Raw genomic sequence first — 21968 nt, 5'->3', positions numbered from 1 at the left:
ACTGACACAATCAGTCAAGTACAAGTCGTAGAAAGACAATAACTGTCTACAGCCAACTATTGCACCAGTTCAAATTTAGACCTGATAAATTATCTCAGGTAAGTTTTTTAAAGCAAGTCATCTTGAAACAACTCATGCAGCTAACATTAGCTTAATTAGCTATCTCCAACTGATTAAATCTGTTAGTGACATTTCTGTTGGAGAAGATCAACGATAACCAGCTGGAAATTAAAAGATGCTTTTGTCTGCCTGCCTCTGTCTGAACTTATATTTGCATTTATCTCACAGCACCACTGGGCCTAAATACAGCCTCACATAGCTGCTCGCATGACTTCAGTCTCATTACAAACATACATGACATGCGCCTCAAAGCTAACTTTTGATCAAACTGAAAGTGTTAAAAAAGCTTAATGACACCGAAATCATTTACTTTCTCTCTAGAATACTTTTAATATTAATTGGCAGCATGTGACTGTAGTTACATGAAAACAGATTTGCACTGGAACTAAATTTCAGCCAGTGGAAATAAACAACAAAAAGAAAGCTGACGATCCTTAAATGTCTTTACTGGGAGGAAAATGAAGCTTCATATTGTTTGTTGTGGCTTGATATACTTTTGTTTGGTGAGGCAGCTCTCTTTAACACTGTCAAAGCACTTGATGCCCGTGTCCGACTGGGAGGAAACACGCTGGATCAGGTGTTCATTACGAGAGCACATTACGTGTTTCAACATCACTGTAAGTTCACGTCGGTCGTCCAGAAACAGATCCAGCCTGTTGTGAACGCAGCCTCAGTTTCTACATCTGTCTTCATTCGATGAACCGATGTGATTGGTGGAAGAGTGGACTACAGCTGGTGTGATTGGTAAATCATCTCCATCTGATTGGCCAGTTCCAGACACTGTGAATACTATTACACTGTGTTCTCTGTGTTGGGGCCAACATGGCCGACACAGTTTGCGTGGATGGTGGAAGCAGCTGATTGGTCAGCTGATCAGTTTGGGGGAGGGGTGTCACTCTCCAGAGCGTCGGAGATCATCGTGCAGAGCTTATGGAACGATGGGCGCTCCTCCGGTCTCTGAAACGGAGCAAGAAAACACAAACCATAAAGTCATTATTTCAAGCTGTGACCTTCAGAAGTGTAGCAGAGGTTAACTGAAGCCGTCTGTGCGTTCCTGCAACAATGAAGTGCTGCAGCGCCACTGTCTTTGTCTTTCAACTTTCTGTCTGCACTGGACGCTGGAGCCACTCGTGTGGTTCATCACCTGCATTTTAGCAAATATCTGACCAGCCAGATAAACACTTTCTTCTACGGCTGTCTGACAACACTGACCGCTCTTTATGTTATAGCTAATCCTTAATTACATCAGTTCTCCCGCACTGCTCTGGGATCAGCTGGTCATATTACAGTTATAACAGTCATGTTGACTGGTCAGAAATCTGAAGCCAATTAAGACTGAGTCTGATCTACTATAACGTCAAGTAACTCACATGCAACACTATCAGTAACCACCTGTAGACCACCTGTCGTAGACATGCACGAGTGTGCATTTTAATTAGCTGTTGTCTAGTATTCTTGTCTTTGATCTCACATGTCTGACCTCGACCACCTTGTTTAGCTGGCTTTAGCCTTCACACTGGTGGGCGATATCGCTGCACAGCCTAGCTATCGCTAAATGTTCCTGCAACTGAGTGTTTTTCTTTAGAAAGCCCTATAACTGTGATGTGGTTGATAAATGAGATAAGAGGGAGTGATGCGATGGAGGGTGAAGGAGAAGAAAGTCATACTGATCAGCCATCGGCAGCAAAGAGGTAACAATCAATCACCTGCTTCATATGGGGACGTCAAAAGTGTCTCTGTTGATCTTTTCTCTCCGTGCCCTTTTAAATACTTAATCTATAAGTTCTGTATATATGTCTCATTATCATTAATAGTTAATAAAATATGATGAATTTTTACAACCTTGTCTGTAAAAACTACACATTCTCACCTGTCACATATTGACACTTGGTCAAGACCCCTCGGCGTCACTTTTTGACACCCTGGGTATCCCTTTGGTGTCACTTTTAGACGTTTAGGGCTCCATGGTCAAGTTTTCCACAATAACATATCTTATATTATATTATATCTCATATCTGTCCACTTACATTTTCAAAATAAAAGTACTTGTTAACGTTGTGAAATGCTGCAATTTGGTCAGTTTTAGCACCAAAACTACTTTGTTAGGTTTAGGAAATTATCATGGTTTGGGTTAAAAAATATGTTATGTACCTCAGTTAGCTTATGGAAGTTTAGTGGCATTACTTGGATAACTTTCGCAACTGACATAACCTATGTAACTTAAATAAAAAGTGTCAGTGTTGACCTTTTGTTTCACACGGGAAACAAACACCGGTACACCTTCCTTTAGCATTCAAAAGTGACTCTAAAATATTAGGTGAACTATGACGCTAAGGGACTCCCCAGTGTGTGACAAGCTGACGCCAACAGATCTTGACCATGCATCCATATGTGAGTGAGAACGGGTTGTTCAAAATGATGGAAAATGAGAGTCTACCACAGCCTCTGATCAGAATGGGTTGGTATTTGGGTTTTATTATGTGTTTAACAGAATATCATAACACAATTCAAACATGTGTGTGCAATATTTCTTCATCCAACACAGAGTCACAGAGGAGACTTGTTAGTTATTTGGTACTGAGTCAATCTGTTGTTCCTGCTGCCTCCATGTGGCCAAAAAAAAAAATTAAACAATCAAGCCAACAAGTTGATTGTTTGTAAACAGGAAGCCTGTCATTACCCACTACCATGTGCATTTTTCAGCCTAAATTAAAAGTACAGGTCAAAGCTGCACACTAAAATGAACTAAGAAAGGCTGTTTATAAAGTTGGGCTGACAGGACAGCATTTCACTTTAGTATATGTTGAATAAAATGCGGTTCTCACCTCGTGCCAACACATCTGCATGATGTCATAGATGGCGGACGGGGCCATTTTGGGTCTGAAGAGGCGGTGACCCTTTGTTACCAAGGTAACCACCTCGTGGTTCTGACTCTGTTCAAACGGCATTCGCCCCTCAGTGAAAACCTCCCAAATCAACACACCTGGAGACACAAACGATGGAGGTTTAATAAGAGTCGGGAGCTTCACTGTCGAAACTCTCAAGGGTTAGTTTGTAGTTAACAGATGCTAAATGTATAAAAATAAGATCAACATTTGAAAATAAAGGAACAGCAGCCTCTTCCCACAGAGTAGCGGCTGATAGTGATGTTAAGCCTACCGTAGGACCAGACGTCTGACTTGCTGCTGTATTTGCAGAAGTTAAAGACTTCAGGAGGCGACCACTTCACAGGAAACTTAGCACCCGATGAGCTGGTGTACTGGTCGTCTAACACGTATCTACAAAATGCACATCAGCAGTTTAGTGTGACAAAGTGCCATCTTTCTCCCTCCTGACTTGTTTTAAGTCAGCGGTCTAGATCAAAGATGATCGACACGTAGTGTACAAGTGTTGGGATTAAACTCGTACCTGGCCATCCCGAAGTCCGACACCTTCACCACCAGAGAGTCATTTACCAGACAGTTTCTGGCCGCCTGCAGAAGAGACGGAAAGAGAAAGAAATAAGAATAAGGAAGACAAAGAGAATGTTTTTCACTCTATTTGTTTTGTTTGAATTTAGCTTTGCTAACAGCATGGAGCCATTTACGCCTGGTATTAATATGCTTCTCCAGTGTCCACGTTGAGATCTAATTGCTCTGTCCAGCTCAAACAACCAAACGTCACATCCTCCTCTTGTTTGCGCCGGTCCAAAAAAAAAAAGTTCTATAACTAGAAATTGTATAAAAACTTTCTGAACTTTCTCTGAGCCGGCTTTCCACTGAAGTGCGCCGATGTCATGGCTTAGCCGGAAAGCAAAAAGTAAGTTCCACCTCGTTACCTTGCACTACCTTTCTTCACATTGTGTACTCCTTTCTGTATCTATATTTTAGTAGTTTGTGTTTATTTTAACTCAACGACTCATGACTTTACATTTACAAACAGATGCATTCAGTTCACCGTTTAGCATCAACAGGTTATGTTAGATGATGATCACAATCTGTCCTCAATTTACACCTGTAATTTCATGTGGTTAAGTGCATTGCAGTCCAATCACATATTAGTGCCTGGTCTGGTCTGGGCTGTGTGTGTCGGTCCAAACTCAGTTCAGACAGTAATGGTGTATAAACAATGAATCATAGTGACTTTGGTGATCCTCTGCCTTTTACTGTGTACATCATAAGTACAGCATGGATGTAGACTCAAATGTACAAATAGGCTTCTTCTTAGGACCTGACAGATTAAATGGTTCTTGTCCATCAGTTTAACCACACTATTTTAATTTTACAGTTATCTCTATGCAAAATGTCTTTAAGTATCTTCAGTCAGTTTGAAGTCAACAGAAGAACATTGTGAAGTCTCTCTGGGGACAGAGATTAAAGAGATTAGTAATCTATTACTACACAAGCTCGTTTGATAAGGACGTCACGTTAACATTGTCTTTATGAGCATGTTAGCATGCTAATGTTAGCATTTAGCTCCTGAGTACAGTACTGTGCCCGAGTACAGCGTCAAAGAGATGCTAGGATGGCTGTAGACTCTTTAGTCACTTTTAAAAGTGGTAGAAAGTAAAACCAGAGATTGCAGAAAAACAAATTTCTCATAATTTGCAGACCACTGAAAATATATTGGTCGCAGGGAACTGTGGAGAACGAGTCAAATTACAATTGAGGCCTCCACAAGAAAACTGGGTAAAGCTGCTAACCATATGCATATTTAGCCCTTTTAAGCGGATCACTAATCACAAGAAAAAGTCACGTTAATTTAATTTCACACGGCTCAGTTATGTTTTAGGATGGGACATGATTGGCAAACAGCACTGCTGCAACCCTACACAAGAAAGAAAGTCTACCTTCCTTGTATTAGTATCTTTGGACACCAGCCATGTGTATTTTCTTTTAATTTTAAATGTTATTCACTGACAGTCGACGTTTTCGCAACACGGCTCCACACGGGGTTTTTTCCTAAGAAATTCCCTGAGTTCTGGTGAAGTTCTGGCAGCAGAATCCAGTCAGGATAAAAAGGGACCTGCAGTTTACCAGATCTCTGTGGATGAAGCCGTTGGACTCCAGGTGCTCCATGCCCTCGCCGACGTCCAGGCACATACTCAGCAAGGACCCCAGGCTGAAGCTGCCCCGCCGCTGCCTGAGGAAGTTCAACAGGCAGCCGTGCTCCATGAACTCTGTGACGATGTAAATGGGCTTGTGCTGGGTGCACACTCCATACAGCTGCACCAGCTTAGGGTGAGACAGTTTCCTGGAGAAAACACAGAAATTACAGACAGGAATGCACTGAAACATCACTTCACTCAGTCTGCTCTTGGTCGGCCTTCACCAACAGCCTCCTGGTGTTTATAAAGGTGTAATATTTACAAAATATAGGCCTACAGCTTGCACTAACTAAAGTGTTTTCAACATAAGCCTATACTTTACTTGGGCGGGCCGGACAGGTAGGCCTATAGTTGCACCTGCCAAAGTATATTTGGTAAACCACTTTAGCATTTTGCAGAGAAGCAGTGAGGGAGAGGTGATCTGGTATTACGTTAACGGACATGCAGGAAATGTTACATTACGGAGCGACAGTGAATGCACCACTGCGGATGTCACTCACTAACGTTAAGTTTCCGTTTTGATCCACATACGGCACACTTAAAATGAAACACAGGTGAGTTTATTAAACACGGCGACTTTATGAAACATACTGCAGAGGGAGAAAGTCAGCTGAGACCTTTTTATATACAGTCTATGGCTGAGACACATACAGGGAGAGAGAGAGACAGAAAGAGGCGGAGCAAGCCGTGAGAGACCAGAGGTGCAGGCTAGGTGTGTGTGAGTGTGGGGAGAAGAGCAGAGGAGCAGATTCAAGTAAATAAACAGTTTAGTGTTTATTTACTTGAATCTGCTCCTCAAGTGCAACTGGACTTGGTTGAAGATACCGGAAGACGTCCCTCGACTTTAACCTTCGTTGGATAACTATGACCTGGATGACTGAGAATCTTCATAGACACTAAACTATAAGGTGGAAAATGACATACAATAGCCTACAATGTACACCGCTACCGAGCCCACCCGCCGCCACCACAGTTGTACTGTCTTTGAGAGCTCAACAGTCCAATGAGCGGGTGTGTCGCGGTTCTGTCTCTTGGATCCGTCACACGAGATCATGGACTTATGTGTCACGATTTTGGTCTCCGTTTCAAAAGCATTACAGCCGTACTACTAAGTAGTCTGCCTACTATTTTAAGTGAGGAAAAAAAATTTATACAGACTTTTGTATAAATTATCTAGTGTGTTAATGTTTTTTTAATGTGCAAATCAAAGTTTTTTTGACAACCTCAAAACAGATAAAGCTTTGGGCACCCCCTGTGATCTCGGGCGCCCCCCTCAGTGACAGGCCACCACAGCTCAGAGAACCGGAGGATGTGGTTGCAGTTCCTACTAGTCTCCAGTAGACAGCAGTCAAAGGTGGATTTGGAATTTGCCACATAGTGGAGAGTAATATGTGAATAACTTATTCTCTCGCATTTCGTTTAGAAATCTCCTTCATTCATTTTCTTTTCCTGATCCCCCCCCCCCCTTCTTACATCATGACCTTGGCCTCCTCGATGAAGTCCTCCTCGTACATGGCTCCCTCTCTGATGGCCTTGATGGCCACTTTGTGCTGAGCCCTCCACTTGCCGAGCCTCACCAGACCAAACTGACCGCTGCCCAGCTCCTTCATGAAGGTCAACTCACTGGGGTCGATCTCCCACTTCTCTGAACGGAAGAAGAAAAAAGAGAGGAGGGAGGTAAGAAGACAGTAAAGAGAAAGGTGTGTTCATGAATAAACATGTTTTAAGGTACAAAAAAAACTGCGCAGCTGGGACTCACCGTAACTGAATCCAGCAGTGGACGGAGCACACTTGTCCTGTTTCCCTACAGGATACCTCAACCTGGCAACAAGACCTGACACACAAACATAAAAACAAAGGCAAAGAGACATTTAAAGAAAACTGCAACTCTCCACCTGAGCTCCATCTAGCTACCCGAACAACGTGAAGCATAAAAAACTGGTAATGGATTTTAAAAAGTGAAGTTTGTTTACAAGAACAAGGCCAACATGAAGTCACATTTTGGGGAGCTGTCGTGTCGTCCATAGGAATTTTCAGCCGATGACTTCTGTTGCTCTTTGAAAAGAATCGGCTTCATAAAATCACTGGGGTGATTTTGTCGGGAAAAACTCATAGAAAACAAAAATAAATAAGCTGAAATACTTTTTTTTTGTGTGCGAACTATCCTGTCTGAGCTTTAATGCAGTAAAATAAAAATAAAAGCGCAGCTTTACAATTAAATCCACTCTTGAAGGATTTATCCGCACTTATTTTCTGCTTGTTACTCTCTAGCAGCAAACTCCGTTTATCCAAGAATTGTTAAATTGGAGTAAATTAGTTACTTCAGACAAACTTCTTTTGTATATTAGTCATGAAAAAGCCGTGCAGGTTTTCCTCTTGTATCAAACAGCAAAAAGTTTGGGTTAATTTGACTTGCTTGACCTTGCACATCCTGCGATGTGACTACTGTGCATGGACATATTGCGATGATGGTGCTGAAACAATATATTGTGCAGCCCTACTACAGTCTATGGTAAAATTCCACATCATGGTCTACAAAATCATGATGTGTTTGCAGCGTATCTCTAACAAGTGAACTTTTCATTAGCTCAGAGAAACAGCTCTGTTTTCAGCTTTGTGACGAAGCATTTTCCAGCTGATCCGAGGAGGGGTTAAATAGTTTATTTAGCTGAAGGAGGAGGAGGACTGTCTCAGCCCATAAAGAGACACTTCATCTTTCAGTAAGCAGAAAGTAGCATAAAATGGAAATACTCAAGTAAAGTACATGTACCCCACATTTGTACTTAAGTACAGCACTTGAGTAAAAAGGTACATTCCACCACTGCTCTTGTTAATATCTATATATCTACCAAGCTGTTCTCATCTCAGGACTTCACATCTGGACGCTTTGTGTAGAGCTCCGTGGTCAGGTTAACAAGAATAACTATGCAACATCCGGTTAGACTTCAAAAAGTTTTGCTGGTTTAGGGAACGATCATGGTTTGTGTTAGAATAACTACATTACTTACTTAGTTCAGTAACGCCAACATCGCTAAAAAGAATCAATGTTGGCTTTTTGTTTCATACGGAAAACAAACACCAGTCTCCTGGTTGAAAGCCCGGTTTGTGACCCATCCGTCCACCCCATCCACCTCCTTACCCGGACTTTCCTTTATAGAGTAGTACTTAAAGTGTTGAACATAGGCACTAAAGGGCGTTGGGGTGCAATGTACAAAGCGTAGCTATTTGAAGCTCTGGCAATGAGAACAGGCTGACACACAGATCTAGATAGATACAGTGGATAATGTGTTGTTTACCTGCTGCGTTGTGTTTGTGGTACTCGATCAGGTCGGGGATGGAGCTAAACAAGTGTTTCTCAGCCAGGTAGAACTGTTTAGGCGTGCCTTGTGTCTCCTTGATGTGGTAATGTTTTATAGTTGAACCTCCCTCGCTACAAACACAGATAACAACAAGAACATAACAATGAAAATTACTTGCGATTTAATACAGGTTTTCATGACTTTGCATGTATAAAAACTCTGCTTGTTCCCTGGGTGAAAGCCCTCTGCTGCACAGGAAGTGCTATTAATCTAAAACCAATTTCAATTGAATATTAAATGATCTAATTATTCATAAAATCTCACATTGACCCTGCAGTTTGATTAAAACAAATTCACTTTAATTTAAATTATGTTGGCAGGAAAAGGCTTGTTGGAAGATGCAGTGATGTTGTCAGACACCTGCTATAACAGTCTGAGCCTGTCGGTGGAAAAAACAAGCACTTTTTGTGGAAGGTTTTGACAGGCATAGTTATACCAAATATACCAAAATGACCCTGTAATGCACAAAATTACTATAACTTAACTTGCATATTTCATATCTGCAGCAAGTTTCAAAAACCTACGACAAAACTTTCATATGTTACAAAGTTAAAAGGCTGCTTGTATGCAGGAACAATATAAAACCTGAAACTATTTAAGAACTGTCAGCAGTAGTAAAGTGTCCATGACTTGTATTTTGTCATGGTCCTTTTAAGAGGCTTTGAGCTGTTTAAGCTGTTTAAAGATGGCAAAAGTGTCGGTACCCAGCAACAGACTTGGCATAAAGAGACACGGTGTAGGTTTCCGTGGTGCTGGAGTCTCTGACAATGAAGGCTCCCTCTTTGTCCTGCAGAGGGCGACAGAGACAAACCAAGGTTTGACACAACATGAGATTTCACATTTTGTTTTCATCTGATTAAGAGAGAGTTGGTTTTTGTTGTTATTAGAGAGTTGACCTGAGAGGAGGAGGAGGGAGAGTATCGAGCGTAGTTTTGGGTGAGAATAACAGAGGAGGAGTGTGTCCAATAACATGTAGAGGGAGTCAAAGACGGACTGAAGGAAGACAGAAATATGGAAAAAGAAAAAGAAAAAAAGGACATAACTAAAGGAAAGGAGGACAAAGGGGAGGAAAGAAAAGTGTTATATAAGGAGGGAAGAAAGATGGAGTAAACAAAGAGCAAAGATGTTTGTAGACTCACCTCCTTCTTCAGCAGCTCCTCTGCCTTGTTCCTGTTGACTTGTTTACTGTACCAACTAGAACAAACAAACATCCCAATAACAATCATATTTTAATCGAGATCTCATCATGCTGATCTGTTATATTTTATTTTAATGAGACTTTCTTCAGTCCTCCATGAGCTTTACAAGATGGAGCAGTGCAAAATTAGAAACTCGCTGAATCCAAATGTCCAGCATAAAATGTACTATATGATAAGTTTTAAATTTCCAACATGTGAGAAAAATACGTGGAAAATAAAAAGTGCATTTTGTGTTATAGAAATATAAAGTTTATCTAACTTATTGGTTTTATGAGATGCCCTAAGTCTGCATATAGAGTCCTTGAAGCCCTTTGCTTGATAAACTGGATTTATGTGAGCAAACAAGTGCGGATCAGTCCAGACATTTGAATTCAGCAAGTCTTCACTTTGACCGTCACAGTCGACTGCTGTTGATCTACTGAGAAATGATTAACAAACTCACACAAACTGCACCAGGTTTCCGGATTTCTTCTCTGTTATATAGTTACTTGGGATGTAGCCTTCCTCGCTGTGAAACAGACGCATAGAGACACGAGGAAACAATGTCAAAACCCCAAAGTCACTCATCGCAGTAAAAAATCATTAGTCTGAATCCTGTACAATTAAACTGAGAGTAGCTACAACAAACAGTTACATCGAACCAGGCTGTGATGGCTACCTACGGATCTACAGGCGGACGTAATGTGCCAAGATACGGTGTAAACAATGCAGATTTCAGATTTCAGCAGGTCCCTTCAGCCCGAGACCAGAGGCTCAAGGCTACATTAGCCACTGCTAGCATAACACAGCAGAATCTCTGGCTGAACTGTCTATGGTTGCATTGAATTGTGGGTAATGTAGGCGCCAGGTTTTGACAAGAAAGTATAATGTGTGGACTCAAAAAGATGATATCTTTAATTCTTCCCTTCGTGGGTCAGACAGTGTTACAGAGGCAAAGCACAATCCATGGAGTACTTTTTTAATGGATCATCAATGTTACTGCAATTTGTCTTGAGCGGAATATAAATGTCTAACGAATTCAGTTCAACCAAAGTTGTGGACACCGTCCTTAGGACTCAAGTGGCAAACTAAATGAAGCCAATGCAGAAGTGTGAGAAGAATTGCATTTCCTTGACCGACCACTTCAGGCTGCCTCTCAAAACGATTCAATCCCCAATAGATCACCATATTAAAAATTTACAGTAGAAACAAACAGCCTGGTATAAAAAAAGGGGTATATCTCTATAACAATTTTCCTCTTGAACCTGATGACCCTGCAAGATGCATCACTCCATAGCTAAAATGAATTGTTCAACACAGGGTGAAAAGTGAAGCTGCAGCAATGTGCAGTATGACAAAAAATATGGCGTTTTTTAAAAATTAAAACCATGTGAACCTGTTCTGGTACAACCCCTAAATGAGATGACAAAATGAGCATAATATGACCATTTTAAGTTCTGCATAATTAGGATAACCAGGATTCATTTGGCCACCTCAGCTCCACCTCTAGGTGCCGTCAAGCTGGTGACAGCTGGAGCTCACGGACACTGCATCCATGTTATTGCGACATTTAATGTAATCATGATCCACGTATGCTGCGGTACACACTCACCCATACATGTTGCGTGCCTTGTACCAGTTGACGTCACACTTATCCAGAATGACGTACTCGTCTCCTTTGATCAGACTCAGGTCTTGCGGCTCAGTACCCGGGAAGTCATACAGCGCTACCACCACCTCTTCTTCCTCCTCCTCCTCATCAAAATTATCATCGTCATCTTCAGCCTCCAGAGGGAGGGGAGGAGGGGGCCGCCTCTGCTGGATGAGAAGGAAGTATGACAAAGTGCTTGTAGACTTCAGTTTTACAGTAATAATCAGTAATCTCTGTGTCTGTGGCTGCGGCTGGTGGTTACCCTCTTGTTTTTACGCTCCTCTCCAGGAATCGGGGGTAGAGGTTTTCTGGAAACTAGAAAAGAGGAACAGAAACAGTAAACCAAGCAGAACACCTTCTCTGCTGTTAGATCACCAGGTCACCACCTTTGACCTCTCACTGCTGGTTGCTTGAGATAATGGTGATAGAGAATCTGAACCTTATCACACTGTTGCAGCAATCGCATGTCAGTCTGACGGCTAACGGCTTAAATGTGATTTCCTGTTTTTCTTCTGCGCTTGGTGAATCAAGCGTTTCCACACTGCAACAACAAGTAGTATCTGTATTTCTCTGTTAAAGTATCTTTCTCCTGTTTTGTAAGTTTTAGTTCATTTACTATGAATTAACTTTATATTGCAGTTCATTGGAGGTGGAAGTAATACCAAAACTAAATACCTAATGTACTGCACTGTACTTAATGTACGTACAGGTTTGATACTTGAGTATTTTCATTTCTGCATTTGCTTCACTATTTTGCAGGTCGTACTTTTCACATCTTCCCTTGTGCTTGTTTTTTTTAAATACGCAACCACAGTCATTTGACTGCTGAACTAAATGGTCACTTACTATAAATACTTTACTATAAATAATTTACATTCAAAGCATGAGATTACTGATGTGCTGCAGTGTTATTTAGACTTCATAACTACTTTAAACCCCTAAAATACTCTTTAATCATTAATGTATTCATAACTTGGAGGCAAAAAAATGCACTTTTACTGCAGCTGAATTACTCAAGGTATTTATGACACTTACATGGGCTTATCTATACCCTCCATGTGAAGCTCAAGAACCAAAACTAAACAAAGAGCCAGAGCTGCAGAGGTGATGTTAGATTAAATGTCATGTGTGGGTAAACTGTGGTAGTGTTTTTACAGTGTCTTTGCAGTATTATTACTCTGTATTATGGCAGAATAACTTTCTTAGTTGAGTGGTTAAGCTTGTGTGGGTGTCTTTCTTACTGTCTCCAAACAGGTTGTACTCCGCGCAGCCCGGAGCCAGTTTTTCCGCCTGGCGACAGCAGAGCCACGCCCCTTCCTGCCAGAACTGAGGGTGAAACTTCGCAGAGACCACAGGGTTGTCTTTGATCTCTACAGAAAGATAGGTTTGGTGTATTCAAGGTCCAGTGTGTAAAAATTATGAGGATATATTGACAGAAATTCAATATAATATACATAACTATGTTTTCAGTGGTGTATGAAGACCTTACTGAACCATTATGTTTTTATTTCCTTAGAATGAACAAAATCTATCTACATACACTGCGGGTCCTCTTACATGGAAGTCGCCATATTGCGCCTCCATGTTTCTACAGTAGCCCAAACGGACAAACAGCTGTACAGAGCGCGTTTCATCAGTACACTGAATACGTACAAACATGTACATGTACATGTTTTATGCATGAATAGAACTTTATTATACTTTCACGTAAATAAAAAATAAGCATTGATCTCCTTTGGCTCAATAGAAATCTGAAAATAAAATTGCCTCCACGAGCCACTGCCGTTGCTGCAGCTGCCGGCCATGTTGATAATTGGGCCAAATCAGAGAGCCAAACATGAACGACTTGCACCATGCACCTGTCACTTTCATCTCACATTATCTTTGTTTCACATCTCTCCCTCTCTGCACGCTTCAACTGAAACCCCCTGATCATCAATGCTGACAGGTGTGACGCAACTCTAATTTTGTAACAATGGTTACAAGATTTGTTTTACTAAATCAGGCTCTATTGTTTCTATTGTAAGTAACAATAAAGCAAAATGGGTATTGAACAATCTTGTGCCACCTCAGACTTTAAAGCAGCGCCTGACCTTGTTTCCCTCATCTGACCACCAGGTCTGATCGGTGAAAACACATTAACTTTACGTGACGCTTGAAGAGTGGTGGAAAAACAGTGGGGGCTGCTGGGAAAGATGCCCTATGTGTGAAAGCAAGTTTCAGATGTGTGGTTTTAAAGTGTGAAAACATCTTTGCACCAGTTAAAGACTATAAACTGTGAGTGTCACATGTACACCTGTATACGCTTCTGCTCCTTTCTCCCCAGTACAGCAGATCAGAGACTGACCTTCTTTGAGGCTCTGCACCCACAGACTTCGGCTGTCATGACTCGGAGCGAATACGTAGAGGGTGTTGGCATCATACACCACCTAGACACAAACACCCACAGACAAATGTTACATTTTGTGTGGTCTGAAAACACACAGGTTAAGAAAAACTGTAGTTTGTGTGTAGCACATATCTGCAGCATATTACAGTTGAAAGATGTTTTGTGTGTCTTTTAACCATTTTTACTTAATTTGTGTCTCTTTCAAATCAAGACTTCATTTCCCATCATTCCCTTCCTGCCTGATTTTGTAAGTATTATTGTATTATGTTGTGCTTGAAGGTTCATTATTTCTGGAGCTTTAAGCCATATTGAGAGATCTGCTGATGAAGGCCATGAGATGTGGATGAAAGCTCCCGTGGATCTTATAGTAAGAATGACTTCACAAAGGGGGCATAGAAAGTCGAGCAGTCAGACAATCAGGCAGACACAAAATGCAAAACAATGCAGCATTTTGAAATGTTGTTTATATACTGTTTGTGTTCAGTTTATTGTTTCCACTGGGTTCCCACAATGCTGCCCTACTAATGATTTAAAAGCTTCTGTGCTAATTCTACCCTCACGCTAATATTGTGTGACAGCTTTTCACGTGAACGAGAAATACGTTTCGCAACATCTTGTGGCACAACCACAGAACAAACACAGAAGTCTCACAGCAACAGCTGTTTTGCACTGGACAAACATGCAAAACAGTTTTATTTCTGTGACTTGGTTTTTTATCCACCCATCTAGTTTAGCCATAGACTTTCATAATTTTAGTATAATGTTTACCTTGGGTGAGCAGCATAAAGGGAAGTAAAAACGTTATCTCATTTTAAAATCCTGTGCTGTAAAATTATTTAAAACAAAAAATCAATCTCGTAACTTTGATTTGACACGATAATCAACGCAGTCAGCAGTTGCATCAGCTTCACTGGTAGTGACACTCAGATCACAGAGGCAATGAAGGTGGTTTAAAACCCTTAGAGTCTGATTGCATGAATGTGTGTCAAACACTGCCCTCCTCCTCCTGACTCACAACTAGGGATGAGCAAGTACACCACTATCTGTATGTGAAATCGGTGTGGGTTGATCAGAAGTTGTTATATTTATTAGAAAGCTATTTACAGAACATCCTCAGAATTGACGAGCAATGTGTTTGATAACAATGGTAGGAGAACGACGATTAAAAAAATAAAAATAAATAAAAAGGTACCTACATATTTATAGTTTATTAGAAAACAGATAGACACATTTTACTCTGATGGTACTCAAAAAAGCAAATTACATACACCAAATACTCATTTCAACCAAGTGCTCGCTCAGCCCTTCTCATAACTCACTGTGACTGAAACTTTCAGGAGGATCTCATTATTTCTGATGCCCGTGACAAATTAACGCCCATTAACCCACTTAGAAGTCGTAGATAAAAAGATGCTTCTTATGGCTGCAGAACCAGCCTGAGAACCAGCATGTTTTTAAGTTTTCAACATAATCCAGTGATAGTTGTCTGTACATCCACAGGTACGATGCAAACAGCAACTGCTAATGGCTAATTCACCATATTTTAAATGCTGCTAATTTGCCAGGGTGAGTTTGTCTGAGGGGGGTGGGGGCACTGTGAAGACTCTGAAAACCCGTCATCCAGATTATCTAAACCACTTTATCAAGAGGTAAACTGAACTGAATGTAGGTCAAGAGTGAAGCAGGAAATGGGTCTGTGAACTGTGATGGATGTCTACATCAGACAGTTTGGGCAATCATTTCACTGTTCACCTTTTTTCTATTCCAAAATAAGTTTGTCGAACCACCTCGAGGTTCCTTTCCAACCTGTGACTGCTGGAGTTTCTTGATCGCTTCTTTTTAGTGACCAATCAGTGTTGAATGTAGTACACATGTTGTGTGTTTGTACCTGAAAGGGGTATTTGTTCTGGCAGGGGATGATTCCTCCTGAGTTCTTGACGATCTCCGCACATCTGATGCGGCTCAGCTCGATCGAGCCTCTTCGGAACTTCTTCTGTAGACGCAAAAATCACGTCAACGTTGCTATTTTTGTAAATATGACATCAACTACACACTGAGACATTCAACTTCCTATTGTGTTGTTGAATCATATTAAATTCTGTTTTGTTTTATCAGCAGCTTATCAGTGCATAAGTGTATAAATGTTGGTTTTATAGTTTGATAAGAAACCTTAAACATTTCCTTCAGCAGTGTATTTGAGTTCCTTATCACTGTGATAACAGATTTGTATACAGACTTGTGGGTGTGTTTGTGTGCCAGGGTTCACCAACTCAAAGTAAAACTGAAATGAAAATTCACTGTACAGTGACACTAGAACATCTCAAACTTTGTATGATATTTTTTCATTAAAATACATGTAGGCCTACAGATTTCTAGCATATATCAAAATGTTTACTAAATTTAAATGCAAAGTTAAAAACATGAAATGGAGAAGATCGATACACTCGTGTGTGTGTGCAGTAACTACAGTATGAAGCTACATTCAGCAGCAGGTTAGCTGGAAACAGGGAGTGTCCACCTCCGGGCACCTTTAAAGTGCAATTTATACTTCTGCGTCGCTTACTCATTTACACATTTAACCTTGTTTGTTTAATCCGAACAAACCCTAAAGTGTAACAAACTAGGTTTCTTGAGTTAGAGCAGTGATTTCCAGACAGAGCTGGGCTAGCTGTTCCCCTCCATTTCTAATAGTGAACTTAAGTTTAATTAAAAACTAATGTAACTGACCTCAGCTCTTCCATCGTAGTACGTCAGCCTGCTCTTGGTGAGGACAAACAGTCTCTCCTTGTAGTTCAGCGGCGACGTCCTCTTCTTCTGCTGCGAACGCTTTATGAGGATCTCCTCCAATAGCAGCTCAGCACTCATTCTGGCCCCACCCACACCTTCAGCCCATTGGTGTAAGTCGTCACAACGCGGCAAGTAGCAGCTGAGCTGAGGAGAGACATACAGTTTTTCATATTAGATGCATTTTTACCTTCAGAGAAATATTGTCAGCTCTCTGGAGTCTTTTAGAAAATAGATGATAAAGCAGAGGATGCTTTAGGGCAGGGCTACCGTGTGAATGACAAGTCACTACCATGGTGACCTGCCAATCAGGATAGAGGTGACTCGTATCCACTGCACTGTGTTAAACTAGCTGTAAACTAAGAAAATAAACTAAGATGCGACGGCCAAAATGCCAAACTCGAGGCTTCAAAACGGCAGTCCACAAACCAACGGGTGACGTCAAGATGACTTCGTCCACTTCTTTTATACAGTCTCTGAGACCAGCTGGTGAATTGATGGAGAAATTATGTAAATCACTACAAAATCAAAAGGGATTACAAGGGGAAATGATCTGAATGTTTAGCAATGACTTAATAAAGTAGGCAAACTAAATACTTTATATAAAACAAAATGACATAAATGTCTAATTCAGTGGTTTCAAATGTGTTTATCAATTAGTTCATCTCAGTACAAAGAAGGAAACAACCAGATATAGATCATTTTATAGATTTTTTTATCTTAATCGAGTAGAAAAGACAAACGAGTTCCAGTATCAATAAGAAAACATTATTTAGTTATTAGTGTAGTGTGTGGGGGATATGAACATGATTTAACACTTACTCACCAAAACTGCTCTAAACATTAGTGTTTGCCTAAATAAATAACCCTTATTTAGATACTGGAGACTCTGCGGCACGGACACATTTCCGTTGGTGAAGTATTGAGGTTTGAGCTATGCTGGTTTCACTTTGACATTGGTGCATTAATGTTTTCTGATGCAGTTAAAGATATGTACATGTTTGTAAACATTGGCAGAAACAGAAAATGAATCTATATTTCTATATATCTAACCTACAGCAGCAGTTTATAAAATAATTAAAACAAGCTCCACCATTACTAGCTGCAACATTCAACAAGTCCTCCAACCAAAACTACAACATAGGTGGTTTGAACCAACCTCCAAAAACAACTCCATTTCCGTCCAGACCTACATTTTGGAAATCACGTGACCCACACATCACATCTCAAACATATGGAGGCCGCAGCGACTCAAAGAACCCCAGCTGTGGTGTTTGGCCACTAGAGGTCGCTGCCACAGCCTTTGCCTGTGGCTAAAACAGTCTATAACGATTTGTGCAGAACAGGCTCACAACATTACAGTGATCCGCGCATGAATGCATCAATACCTAACCATCACATTGTCCGCTCGCGATGACGTCATCACGTTAAGTTGCTTGCGGTGGAAGGTTGCGCTAGAGGTTTTCCCTGAAGTAGCCCTTTGTGTACATTAGCCTATACTTTTTAAAACATACCTTTCTGATTTGTCTTTGGAGTCGCATGTGTGTAAACCTGTCACGTACCACTTTGTCACTCTTTGAATGTTGCGGAAAATGTTGAAAACAGGAAGAGGGCAAGTTGCTCTTCCTGTGAATGTCTAACATGATCGCTAATAAATGTTCTAAATACACATATTTGTCTTTGGAGTCTGTAAACGTCACGTAAAAAAACGATTAAGCCTTTTTAAAACGAATAGAAGAAAAAATAAAAAGTATTTTCAACGCGGGATTCGAACTCAGATTAATGTGGAAAAATAAATTACCGTCGGATCAATATTCCACTAGTCTACACTATCATCACCTCTTCACCCTCTGTCGGCGTAGAATAAAATAACTCAAGAGCAAACAGCCGGCCATCACTCTTTAAAACGGGAGACAGCAGATCAACTTGTGACAACACTGTCAAATCATTCTTCTTACCTACAAAGCTCTTAATGGTCAGGCACCATCTTATCTTAAAGAGCTCATAGTACCTTACTACCCCACCAGAGCACTGCGCTCCCAGAATGCAGGGTTACTTGTGGTTCCTAGAGTCTCCAAAAGTAGACTAGGAGCCAGAGCGTTCAGCTATCAAGCTCCTCTCCTGTGGAACCAAGTTCCAGTTTGGGTTCAGGAGGCAGACACCATCTCCACATTTAAGAGTAGGCTTAAGACTTTCCTCTTTGATAAAGCTTATAGTCAGGGCTGGCTCAGGTGAGTCCTGAACCATCCCTTAGTTATGCTGCTATAGGCCTAGACTGCCTTCGGATTTCCCATGATGCACTGAGCTCCTCTCTCCTCTACCTTCTCTCCCTCTGTATGCAACCTCATCCCATTAAATGCATGTTACTAACACAACTTCTCCCCTTTCCGGTAGTCTTGTGCTTTCTCGTCCCTCTCCTCTCTCCTCCTATCACTTCCTGCAGGTGTGTTTCTGGCTCTGGAGCTGTGGAGTCTGGACCTGCTGCCCCCGTGTTCCTGCTCGACACCCTCTGCTGCAACGACTATTGTTACTAGTTCTATTATTATCATTGTTATTATAATAATTAACATTACGATTGTTATCATTAACACTACTATAAATATCTGTACCATTTTTCATTTAGTCTATAGCAACATCACCTTTACTGTCTGTACCTCTGTGTGTATATTGTGTAGGCTGCCTCCCTCCCCTCTCTCTCCTTCTCTCTATTCCTCTCCTGCTCTCTCTCTCTCTCTCTCTCTCTCCTTCACCCCCAACCGGTCGAGGCAGATGGCCGCCCACCCTGAGCCATGGTTCTGATCGAGGTTTCTGCCTCTTAAAAGGAAGTTTTTCCTTGCCTCTGTCACCTAGTGCTGCTCTTGGTGGGAACTGTTGGGCTTCTGTAAATATCATCATAGAGTACGGTCTAGACCTGCTCTTTTATGAAAAGCGCTGTGAGATAACTGTTGTTGTGATTTGGCGCTATATAAATAAAATTGAATTGAAATTGAATTGTCAAGACAATGTCAGTATTTTACTTGTTCCCTTCGCAACCAAGCCGCCGTTTAACACAGAGTTGTTTACTTGGTTGTGAAGGGAACAAGTAAAATACTGACATGGTCTTGACAGTGTTGTCACAAGTTGATCTGCTGTCTCCCGTTTTAAAGAGTGATGGCCGGCTGTTTGCTCTTGAAGTTGTTTTATTCTACGCCGACAGAGGGTGAAGAGGTGATGATAGTGTAGACTAGTGGAATATTGATCCAACTTTGATTTATTTTTCCACATTGATCTGAGTTTGAATCCCGTGATAAAAATACTTTTTATTTTATACGTTTTAAAAGGCTGAATCATTTTTCTACATGACACATGTGACACAGACAGACTCCAAAGATAAATATGTGTATTTAGAACATTTATTAGCGATCATGTTAAACTTTCACAGGAAGAGCAACTTGACCTCTTCCTGTTTTCAACATTTTCCATAACAACATGCAAACAAAGAGCACAAAGTGGTACGTGACAGGTTTACACACACACACAACTCCAAAGACGAATCAGAAAGGTGTTTTGTCTTTAATGAACAACTACAGAAAGAGGCATTAGCGGGGACAGCTACGTATTCTCTTCCTGTTTTCAACAGCTGTCGTATCTACGACAACCACAGACGCATTCGGCTTAAGGTCACCAGTTAACAGGGCCACTTGTTAATCCGAAACACCGAATGAGTGGCGCCAAATGAGAAGCTTGCAGAGATTGAGAGAAACACTCGTTTAGCATAGTTAGCATAGTTTAGTATATAGTCAACATCGAAGCCCTTGGTCTAACACACTTTAGTAGTAGTAGTTGACATGATGACTACAACAACTGAACATACAGTACTTTCACAAAATAAACACCTTTTTCGCTCATACAAATGACCATATCTCAAAAACTAAAAAAGGAACACAGTTCAAATGACTCGTGGAGTGTTGAGAACTTTTTTGTTCATCTTTCTACGTTTAGAAATATTTTGGATCAACATGTTTTGTGTTTATTTTGTAGAATTTTATGAGAGACATGCCCGAGTTTTGCATTTGTTTTTATTTAGGCCTATCACACAATTTCAACACTTTAATCAATTATTATGGTTTACTGATTTACATAACCTTTTAGCTGGTGTTGTACATATTTTATGGATGGGCTATGTTGCATTTACTCCAAGAAATTACATCATAATAGGCAAAAATACCAGAGTAGGCACTGGCGGACCATTTGTATTGCAGAGTTTAAGGGGTTAAAGCCCTGGGTACCTTTTTAGCGTCGTTTTAGTAGCGCGAAGGGCTCTGTGGTGAAGTTAACAAGAATAACTATACAACGTCTGGTTAGACTCTAAAATGTTTTGCTGGCTTAGGTTTATGTACCAAAACCACTTAGGAAGGCTCATCAATTGGGTTGAAATAGCATAACTACACTGGCTACTTGGGGGCCTTTATTTAAGTAACGCTGACATAAAACGAGTCTTTTGTGTAGCTAAAACAAGTCTTATGTTCTGCCAGCCTACAACATTACAGTGATGTGTATCAACCAAGTTGCCTACATATGCATAGCTTACTCATGCATGCTGTCATTCCTAATTACATCATTCATAATGAGTAGGCTACTCAGGTAGGCCTGTATTTTGATGCCAATACTTTTGTATTTTTACTGAAGATGACCGAGTCTGTTTCTACGCCGTGAATATCGCTGCTTTTACTTCAGTAAAAGATTTAAGCACTTCTTCCACCACTGCACAAAACTGATTGCTTTGCATTTTTAACGTGTTGTCCGTGTTTCCGACAGCACTAGAAAGCAGTAGGAAAGCGAAAGCACACGCGCTCTCCCTGGATTGTGGACAGCCTGAACACCTGCTAACAGGTGGATAATGTTCAATAACATTATAAAACAACATGCCTATAAAACCAAGCATAACCACAAGACTCATATAAAACATTTACGACGCGTTGTAGGCCACGCTTTGTTGTTTCTACCGGAAGATACATTCCTCATATATCACTTTAATAACGTTTAGTTTTCCTGTTCTTCACTAATCTAATGTTTTAAAGGTAGGTTATATTACAGCCGAGCTGCAGGTTTGCTGCTGTGAAGAGAAACTAGTTTCTCTGTGAGTTGTGATGTTTAACTGACAGCAGCGCACTTTGCGCAACACATGTTTATTTAGGCTACAACAAATTTGTAGATTTACATAAAAGAAGTGTTTCTCTTACCTTCGCTCGTCATCGTTTTTAGTCCATTAATGCGCGTTTGTTTCCCACATCGCTGTGAACCAGAGGAGCGGGATTCAGGAAATGAAGAGAGGGAGGCGGCCACACAGCCAACCAACACACACATAGACTAAACTTCCTTGTAGCCCACTCTACCCGCAGTGTGTGAGTGTGTGTGTCAG

The 21968-nt window shown here is 40.9% G+C and overlaps 1 protein-coding gene across 1 annotated transcript; it reads right to left on the bottom strand.

The window, feature by feature from the left end:
* Positions 1 to 425: 425 nt before the first annotated feature.
* Positions 426 to 21928, bottom strand: tec (tec protein tyrosine kinase). The gene is made up of 18 exons (XM_038732299.1): positions 21790 to 21928; positions 16511 to 16714; positions 15672 to 15776; positions 13742 to 13823; positions 12636 to 12764; positions 11657 to 11709; positions 11356 to 11561; positions 10207 to 10272; positions 9705 to 9759; positions 9270 to 9352; positions 8503 to 8636; positions 6966 to 7040; positions 6680 to 6851; positions 5136 to 5352; positions 3529 to 3593; positions 3280 to 3398; positions 2946 to 3103; positions 426 to 1077 (listed from the first exon to the last, which is right to left on the bottom strand). The coding sequence occupies exons 2-18, from the start codon at positions 16646 to 16648 to the stop codon at positions 994 to 996; spliced, it is 1941 nt and encodes a 646-aa protein (XP_038588227.1). The 5' UTR covers positions 16649 to 16714; positions 21790 to 21928; the 3' UTR covers positions 426 to 993.
* Positions 21929 to 21968: the final 40 nt, after the last annotated feature.

The sequence above is a fragment of the Micropterus salmoides genome, unplaced genomic scaffold, assembly GCF_014851395.1.
Source record: "Micropterus salmoides isolate LMB-PRFRI ecotype aquatic unplaced genomic scaffold, ASM1485139v1 Ms_hic_scaffold_2, whole genome shotgun sequence".
Taxonomy (NCBI): Eukaryota; Metazoa; Chordata; class Actinopteri; order Centrarchiformes; family Centrarchidae; genus Micropterus; species Micropterus salmoides.
This window is presented reverse-complemented; position numbering and strand designations above follow the sequence as displayed.